Below are 10,044 nucleotides of genomic sequence, written 5' to 3'. Positions count from 1 at the left end.
TGATTATCCAGCAACAACACTGCCAGTGTAAAATAACATAAATGATAAACAAATGCTTTGTAAATAAATTCTTAGACATGAGTCATTTTTCAAATGTGTTCTTAGACATGAGTCATTTTTCAAATGTGTTTGTTCTCTATTGGAGTTCTCGCTGGAGTCCAGCTCACCAACTTTCATTGGAGCTCATGGCTCGTTGCGGCAATGAACGATGGCCAGCAGTGATCGCCAAAAACGTTTTGACCACAGTCACGTGGGTTTGGCTTGAGGTCACGCAAATCTGGGAAAATACACACGCTTTGCCAGTGATTAGCAAGCAATCGGTGACACTTCTTGGGTATACTATCGCAGGGTTGGATTGATTGAAATTATGATTTCATCCAATGGGACCCCGCAGCTTGTTCCCACCCTCTTGGGTGGCACCCGGTTTTGCTTTGTGTACCTTGGCCCACGCTACCATTAACTTACTCTCAAACCCCTCCCCAAACCATGCATCGGACTTGTCAAAACAATAGTGGATGCCCCACAGAAGGGGAAGACGAAGGAGCTACAGGCTTTCACTAACCAAAGGTCAGGTACACCACACATTCCTGGGCTTCTTGCATTGACACATCCAGTTTATTTAAACCTCTGTGGAATAATGAATACCTGTGGGTACTTTTCTCCATGTCAATATTATACATGCCTGATGCTTACATCTGCAAGCAAAATCAAATATTGGAACAAAATTATACACAATAGATCAGTCGGTGGTTACTTACACCAAAAAAAGCACCCTTTCACAAACACACACACACACACATGTATACATTCACCCCAAGAACACTTCAAAGATACATATTTAACTTTTATAGTTAACCTTAAGTTTGAAATTGCAGCATTTGGTGTAGTTCATTCTAAAAAGGGAAGCCTATGGTAAACCTAATATGATTCATCAAAACTCGTATACGTTTCAAAATACATGTAGGAAAAAAATCAGTGAACAACATTCTGTAACGTGTACACACACTTAAACGAGATGACACTGATGCAAAGAAAGTAACGTTAAAGTTATCAATCTGGCTTCTTTTTTTCTAAACAGGAAATAAATGGGTAAATAACACTTCAAGGTACAAAAGGAAAAAAAGAAAACTTGTGACAAAGTATAGTCAAACCTGCCCCTGGCGACTACCTCTTGATAACAATCATCTGCCCATTACAACCACCCCAAAGACACCCCAGTACAGCTTTCCCTGTAAGCACAACTTCTCAAATTTGAAGTTTTTTTGAGAATAAACTGAAATTTACATTCAAAATGGTGCAATCTGAACGCACTTGCAGATTTCTCATTTTCACTTTTTATTTTCAATTCAAGAAAAGTAGGAACACAGGCATTTTTCACACTATAAACAACAGAAGCTGGAAGAAACATAATCTTGATGAAATGACACATCTTCAATCAAACGTTTGGGTAAACTTGATGAATGATAATTGATGAAATGACACATTTTCAATCAACATTTTGGTAAACTTGATCATGTCTACATTGCATCAGATTTATATCAGCTCCTTCAAATTATATGATGCCCACATATTTATTTCCTATGGTAACATACAGAGGAATTAGCTTAGAAGCAAACTTGAGATCAAAGCCATGACTTTATGAAAAAATGAAATACAAAATGTCTTCAATTTCCTTGCATTGTTTTCATGTTGGAATCCAATTTAAAGGCAGGGGATCCACACTTCATTTCCTTTTAAATCGTGAAAAACAACTTTAGCTTTAACTTTCATTTGAAAGCAACTTTTTTTATATATATATTTTCATGTTTTCTTATCACTAAAATTACCTCCATCATAAGACTCTTTTAAGACCTCAGATTCTACGAGGTATTAAAACACAGGTACCATTGTATTGTTAGAAAAAGACACCAATGTGTATCTGCCATTATAGTACGATTCTTTTACTCTGTGTCTCGGACTATGCTGCAAAGAAAATCTTGTGACACTTGTAAACTTGAAAACATCTGAAATGATGTCTGCCTTTCACAGTACATACTGACTACATTGGACTTTGATAGAGGTCTGCTGAAAACTCTCCACTTTTGATGAGATGATGATAAGAATCTGTTAACTCTCCTGTGTTTATGTGTATGGCGTCTGTTCCATGAGACAATGACATAACATACAAAGAACCAAACCACAAAAATACAAAGGAAAATGCATGAAAGTTCATGTACAAAAAAACGCAGAAAGTATTTCTTCAAAATATAGATTCATGTTTTAATTTTCGTTTGCGATTTGAAAAATTAAGCAAAGCAGAAAGACACTTGTCTGATTAGTTAATAAATGCAAAATAATATATAATTAAAAGATCCTAACAAAACCCTTTAATTTTAAAGCTGTACAAAAACAAGTATGACAATGACAATAAGAATTATCAGTAAACTGAAAAGTACAAATCAGGCAAGATAATGTGTCTTAAGCCGAACCTTGAGTACCTCCTCTATGAAATACAGATCAAAACTTTAATTCAATGATTGCACCTTCAATTTTCATTAGTTTATTGTCCCCATTGCTTGGAAGATCGGCTCGCTTCCTCCCAGTGAAAAGCTAGCAGCAACAATAATCGCGCTACCCAGATGTGTCTGTGTTTAGGTGTAGTCAACCACCTGCACTTCCATTGGTGGCACTGAAAAATGTCATGAATCCTGAAGAATTTTAAAGGGGGGGGGGGGGGGGGTCTGGGGGCCCCCAGACTCTGAAGGATTTGTATATTTAACAACCAAAAAAATGTCACCACAGACATTACGAATCCAGATTTCCGGCATATACCGGAAGAATCCCACCCATGCACTCTGCTGGAATGACTGAGGTCTTTAACCTGCCAAGGGGGTATGTTATGGATAACATTTCTGAGTCCGTACATAAAAGTGTCCGGCCTGGCCCAGCCCAGATTCGAACCTGTGACCCGTGCTCACTTTGCCTGAAAATGGAGCCATAAACATTGCAGAATGATCATTACTCAAGGATGTTTGTTGTCTAGCATCAGCAGTCGGTGACACACCAACATTTATTTCAAATCACTAAAACCTTTCCCTGTCATTTCAGGTGAATTGCCAAACTTTTTCACGATGGCCATTTTGGCAAATCTGTTGGGAGATGATATATGCTTGCAGCATCTTTACTTTTCCCTTGCTTGTGACCTTTATTTCTTTTTCTGCCAATTGCTCATAAGGCTTCCCATATTCTGGCATCATGAATAAGCTGCCCGCCCTCATCCTTATTGTGGAAATTCTGCAGAGAGACATGCTTGAATGATTGATAGAGATAAGAATTGGTGGACTCAAAAACTTGTTATTGCCCCTTGATACCGTCATATACCGCTTGGCAAAGAAGTTCAAGGAACAGTTTTGCAATTAGCACTTGATGTATTACTAACATAACGTACGGTGTATGTGCACAGAATAGCTTTACTTGTTAGTTGCTCTATGAGGTGCGTGAATCAAACTTGCAGAGGTTTGCAAATCAATGTTTACATTAAAGCTCATCAGAGAAAATCATCGAGTATTTGACTGCAAAATGACAAATTTGGCTTTCCCTTAATAAATTCAATGCGAACTGTGTAACCAATTAATTATCGTCCAGAAAAAATAGGGGAAAAAAGGCACAAATAAGTGCATCTGTGGAACAAAAAGATGAGGTACACATTCAAAAACTTCAAAGTCAGGTTACAAAACATCATCAGCAGAAAACAACACTTTTTTTCTTCTTGTTAACCATGACATAACACGATGATTGTTATCACAAGTTTATACACGACTGTACAATCTGGAATAATACACCAGCAAACCATTCATTCAGAAAGCAAAATGCTCCGTAAAATATACTGCTTCACAACGATCGGACCTAGACATGCCCACCAAAAATGTACTGCCAAATATGTGAATACTTTAATTTTGAGTTTCCCTGGTACAGTAGAACCTTCCTTTTAAGACTGTATTGTATCTATGAAGGTATAGCTTTCACTGTTTACACCAAAATAATCATTTCTTTTATTTGTATGACACTTGATGATGAAAATCCTGCACACACACAAAATTATCATCTTGTTTAACATGTGAATATCAGCAACAGCAAGTGAACATTTTTGTTTCTCCAAATTTTGTGTTTTCAACTAGGATCGAATGGTAAGGACCATATTTATAACTTCTATCTTTTTCTCACCCTCTCTTTCATTTTTCCCCCCTGTCTTGGTCACTTTTAAAAACAGTGTACTTCATAGGTCAGCACAACTTTCAGTCATCTCTATATTCTCGCCTGCCTTTTTCATTCTCTCACCAAGCTAACCCCGAGCAAAGCACCTCTGTAAAATGATCCATTCAGTCACAAAAGTTCACCGACACACCAAGGCTGCACACACACACACACAGTCTTTCGCAAACCAGACACTTGCAACTGATGCACAGACAGGCGCTAGGACATCTCTGTGTCTTGGGAATGGTCACTGTGTATACCATTATCTGTGGAACTCTGCACAACCAAAAGTAAAAACACTTAAGTAAGGTAGGTTTGTGGAACATTTAATTGCAGAGACAAAATCAAACATTCACTAGATCAACAAACAAAACATTACTGAAAGTGTAAAGGGCTGTAGGTTTATTTGTTAGTTTTTTGTGATTTATACAGGCTCATGTCAAGTTTCATATTTTTTACGTTAAAAATCAGAAAAATCAGTTTTTGCAATTGAGGACGCCTTAAAATGGAGCATCTTAAAACTGAAAAGTATCGATTCTGGCCATTTAAACATGGATTGACTCGAGTTGTCTGGTGTGCCCTTCTCTCAAACGTCAGTTCATCAGACAAAACTGACACTCTTCAGATTTAAACCAAAGGTTCTACTTTAGCAGTGTGTGAACCTACCTGCATAAGCCATCGTGTCTGTAAGGGTGACACTGTGGTGGTGGACTGCTGCAAGGCTGTGGCTGACTGCAACTGCTGATTGCTGAAGGGATCTAGAGGGAGGGTTGATGCCGTGGAGACTGGGACTAACGCCATCTGGTTGTTGAGTCGACAGTGTGGTGTGGCAAAGTTGCCGATGCGAGACATCTGCTGTGTTAATCCCATCAAGCCATTTTCTTCCACTGTGACCATCACCCAGACTGATTCTGAATGGATACATGAAAAGACAAAAAAGTGAGCGGTCTCCTGAATTAGTCCCATGTGAGGTTCGCTACACTCCGACATGGAATTCTGCCAGCTCCTTTTTACATAAATTTAGTCAAGTCTTGACTAAATGTTTTAACATAGAGGGGGGAATCGAGACGAGGGTCGTGGTGTATGTGTGTGTGTGTGTGTGTGTGTGTGTAGAGCGATTCAGACTAAACTACTAAACCGATCTTTATGAAATTTGACATGAGAGTTCCTGGGTATGATATCCCCGGACGTTTTTTCATTTTTTCGATAAATACCTTTGATGACGTCATATCCGGCTTTTTGTAAAAGTTGAGGCGGCACTGTCACACCCTCATTTTTCAATTAAATTGATTGAAATTTTGGCAAAGCAATCTTCGACAAAGGCCGGGGTTTGGTATTGCATTTCAGCTTGGTGGCTTAAAAACTAATGAGTGAGTTTGGTCATTAAAAATCGGAAACTTGTAATTAAAATTATTTTTTTTTATTAAACGATCCAAAAACAATTTCATCTTATTCTTCGTCATTTTCTGATTCCAAAAACATATACATATGTTATATTTGGATTAAAAACAAGCTCTGAAAATTAAAAATATAAAAATTATGATCAAAATTAAATTTCCGAAATCGTTTTAAAAACTATTTCATCTTATTCCTTGTCGGTTCCTGATTCCAAAAACATATAGATATGATATGTTTGGATTAAAAACACGCTCAGAAAGTTAAAACGAAGAGAGGTACAGTAAAGCGTGCAATGAAGCACAGCGCAACCGCTACCGCGCCAAACAGGCTCGTCACTTTCACTGCCTTTTGCACTAGCGGCGGACTACGTTCAGTTCCACAGCTTGACTAAATGTAGTAATTTCGCCTTGCGCGACTTGTTTTTCTCTTCCTTTGTAGCATCTGTCGTAGGTTTCTGGCTTCAGACTTTGCTTAAAAATGTTTTCTTAAAAGTATAGCACCAATTCTTTTGATACCTGTCGACAACCCAGCAAGGCAGATAAGAAGAAACAATCCCCAGAGATATATTATAACTGATTTGATATTCAACTAATTAACTGGATATAACACTATAAGTATTAATATCTGAATGTTCCACAACTGCTGAAGAGGACCTAAATCCCTTAATTAGCCTGGCCTACCTCCAAAGTAGTGTCCAGTTGGTGTGGCCATTCTCCACTGTCCCTGGTGGACGCCTGCGGTGGAGGGACTGGTCAGCTCTAACGTGACATCAAAGCATTCTCCTGGCGCCAGCGCCTCCACGGTCAGCCACCCTGAGTGACTCATGCAGTCTCCCGATAACCAGCGTAGATTACATCCAGGCGGCCACCTCTCTGTACCTGTAACACAATCCTTGTAAATGTTCATGATGCGTGTAGTGATGTACCCCGTCAACATGTGGACAGGTAGGTAACCAGGTGTGTGACTGTTTCGGTGTATTCAGCCAACAGCACTTTTGTCAAAATACAGTAACCATTTTCTAGAAATAAAATTAATTCAAACTGGATGAACCATTAACTTGATTAAGCATACGATAACCGGTGAATAAACAGAATCTGGATTGTATTTTAAGACATCAGGATCTTTAGCATTTAAATGTACCTTATTCACTTCTACTAAATCAGTGCTCAGGTTCCACTGGCACTGCTGAAGATTCCATGAATTTTGTTTCCAAACTATGCAAAGTAGCAAAACCAAAGGATTACCAGAGTTCTTTATGCGCCATGTCTTGTAGAACTTGGTGTTGGGCGTTATGGCCTCACCCTCCCCGACAGTCACATTGTCGACTACAGCCATAGAGGGTAACTCCACACCAGGTTGTTCTATATCGTAGTATGAGCAGATTGCAGCTTGTAAGTTCCTGGAAGATGAAAAATCCAATGACAACATTTTAAATTTGAATGAAACAAAAGCAGTCATCACAATTTCAGGCCTAAACCAGTGCAACTCCTTGAACACTTGATCAAATGAAACTGAACAGAAAAGGTTAAAGATATTAATTAGCAAGTAGTAATAAAATGTACACAAAAGTTCAAACTCAAATCTGATAAATGGTCCACATTTTCTTCAAGTTCAATTTATGTAGTTCTAAATCTCGACTACATGTACCTAATACATGTAATCACAATGCAAGCATCTGACTCGTGATCTAAAGTGTATACAGGGATGCGAAGTTCAAAAACTTTCAATAGCCTGATAGGCGAGTAACTTTTTAAATGTTCTAGCCCACGGGACGGTTAACTAGACCCAAGTGATTTCAATCATTTTCCCTGATAAAGGTAGTCTTTCTTTAAGTTTAAGCACATTTTCAAGGCTTAAGACAATGTTAGTCAAACCAATTTAATAAGTAGACAAGTACATGTATGTAATAGGAGTTACTGGCAACAGATTTGTATTTTGTAATTATAATAATATTGAAGTGAAAAAACTGTACTGTTGAAAACTGAACACTGCTACTTCAAACGTTCACAAACTTTCCGCATGCCTGATGGGCAAATATTCTGTGATACTCAATCTGACAATAGCCCGGCAAAATGTGAACCTGCCCCGGGCAAGTCTCTTTTCACATCCCTGGTATATCTACACATTTTCATGCCAGGTATTTTATGACAATTCTTTCCAGAGTTATACTTAAACTAAAAGTTAAAGCTTTCACTTTTAAAATGTTCATCATCATGAAATGGAGCAATGTGACCTACGTAATGCTAAGTAGTACCAGAGAATACTTATCCCATTCTCTCTACATCCACATAGACACAAAAGGGATAAACTTCTCATGGAAATTGAATTGAATTGAAATAACATTAGGGTTGATAGTGATACTGCTGTTTTACCCCATACTTTAACTTTCAGTCCCTTTCTCGTTTCTGCTAGATTTATTTATTCTTCACTCACTTCACCCTCAATCTACAATCAGTTACAGTATGTCATTTGGACTAAAAGAATACAAGTGAAATACACCCCCCCCCCCCCCCCCCCCCCATGTACATTAATCTAATAATGACATGCTATGTCCGACCACAAGGTAAGGCCTTGTTTTGCCCCATGTGTTCTGATGTGCCACTCCCCCTTTTCCAAAACAATGACACCTACAAGTACAATTGCTTATGAACTCAAGTTACCCTGAAAGAAAATAGGGGAGAGAATGCATACCCTTATCGGGGTAAGCGCACTCTGTGTGCACGCTGTTGAACTTACAACCCCTGAAAATCAGCTGATTCACAGTATCAAGCGATGTTAGTACCAGTACATTGACCACCTTCCACCCCCCGATGACGGTTATCATTATGGATGAAAAATTATATTGAACAGTCAATTAACACTGCTTCAGTCTGTTAGTAACTGCGGAGAAGCTATGGTATAAAACAAACAACAACTTTGCCTGTGGTGGTTTTAAAAAACCTACCAATTGTTCATGTCAAGAAAAAAAGCACATGAGTCCGGATTGATACTGTTCCCAAGGAATTTTTGGAACTCCGCGATCAGAACCTCTCGATCAGTTGTACCCATGGCGCTGAACTGCTGAAGCAGCTTTCCGTCGAGATCGCTATCAACATCCATTTTACCGACGTATAAGGCGAAGCATGTGGAAATGTGAAGTCGCTTTGCCACCTGGAAGCAAAATAACAACACAAGTTCACACGCAATGACGCTGTTCGCTGACGATGTTCTACTTCCTGCGCATGCGTAACAATAATAGGCCTAAAGGCCGATGGGAAAAATTATAGCTTTCCCCGATAGCACAGCTGAAACTACCTTTGCCACTGACTCGAGTCCGTTCTTACTCCGAAATAGATCTTTATACATGTATTAAACCATTTTAAAGATACACTGTACCCGGTTTCTATGTTCGTACGCGACTTATATGCCCGCACCTATATACAGTTTAAAGGAGAGAGAGGAAGAGAGGCTCACACTGACACATACACTGAGGTGCACACCGTGACACGCACATAGGCTACTGACGCCGCGCACACACACACACACACACACACACACACATACATGCACACCCCCTCCAGCGGGCGGCCCGTCAAAAAAAGAATTTTTTTTAACAGCGGTTTGTAATTTGGTAACTGAAATGCCGATTTCGTGGCAACTGATTCGGCAGTTCTTGGCTCAGAAAGCACCATTTTGTTACATTTAGTCAAGTTTTGACTAAATGTTTTAACGTAGAGGGGGGAATCGAGACGAGGGTCGTGGTGTATGTATGTCTGTGTGTCTGTGTGTGTGTGTAGAGCGATTCAGACTAAACTACTGGACCGATCTTTATGAAATTTGACATGAGAGTTCCTGGGTATAAAATCCCCAGACGTTTTTTTCATTTTTTCGATGTCTTTTATGACGTCATATCCGGCTTTTCGTGAAAGTTGAGGCGGCACTGTCACGCTCTCATTTTTCAACCAAATTGGTTGAAATTTTGGTCAAGTAATCTTCGACGAAGCCCGGACTTCGGTATTGCATTTCAGCTTGGTGGCTTAAACATTAATTAATGACTTTGGTCATTAAAAATCTGAAAATTTAAAAAAAAAATTGTTTTTTTATAAAAACGATCCAAATTTACGTTCATCTTATTCCCCATCATTTTCTGATTCCAAAAACATATAAATATGTTATATTTGGATTAAAAACAAGCTCTGAAAATTAAAAATATAAAAATTATTATCAAAATTAAATTGTCGAAATCAATTTAAAAACACTTTCATCTTATTCCTTGTCGGTTCCTGATTCCAAAAACATATAGATATGATATGTTTGGATTAAAAACACGCTCAGAAAGTTAAAACGAAGAGTGGTACAGAAAAGCGTGCTATCCTTCTCAGCGCAAGTACTACCCCGCTCTTCTTGTCAATTTCACTGCCTTTGCCGTGCGCG

General features: G+C 38.7%; 1 protein-coding gene across 1 annotated transcript; it reads right to left on the bottom strand.

Annotated features, from left to right (window-relative positions):
- Window positions 1-601: 601 nt before the first annotated feature.
- LOC138971244 (protein ILRUN-like) lies at window positions 602-8,858 on the bottom strand. The gene is made up of 5 exons (XM_070343934.1): window positions 8,576-8,858; window positions 6,876-7,030; window positions 6,312-6,509; window positions 4,900-5,144; window positions 602-4,509 (listed from the first exon to the last, which is right to left on the bottom strand). The coding sequence occupies exons 1-5, from the start codon at window positions 8,728-8,730 to the stop codon at window positions 4,453-4,455; spliced, it is 810 nt and encodes a 269-aa protein (XP_070200035.1). The 5' UTR covers window positions 8,731-8,858; the 3' UTR covers window positions 602-4,452.
- Between the last annotated feature and the right edge of the window lie 1,186 nt (window positions 8,859-10,044).

This window comes from Littorina saxatilis, linkage group LG7, assembly GCF_037325665.1.
Source record: "Littorina saxatilis isolate snail1 linkage group LG7, US_GU_Lsax_2.0, whole genome shotgun sequence".
NCBI classification, from domain to species: domain Eukaryota; kingdom Metazoa; phylum Mollusca; class Gastropoda; order Littorinimorpha; family Littorinidae; genus Littorina; species Littorina saxatilis.
The sequence above is the reverse complement of the archived record's forward strand: the minus strand, read 5'-3'. Positions and strand labels throughout refer to the sequence as shown.

Excerpts from the sequence above, each read along its gene's own strand:
- LOC138971244 (XM_070343934.1), bottom strand. The coding sequence starts at position 8,730 with ATGGATGTTGATAGCGATCTCGACGGAAAGCTGCTTCAGCAGTTCAGC. Across the intron at positions 6,510-6,875 it reads ATGGCGCATAAAGAACTCTG|GTACAGAGAGGTGGCCGCCT; the intron begins GTAATCCTTTGG and ends ATTGTGTTACAG. Across the intron at positions 4,510-4,899 it reads AGACACGATGGCTTATGCAG|AGTTCCACAGATAATGGTAT; the intron begins GTAGGTTCACAC and ends TTGGTTGTGCAG.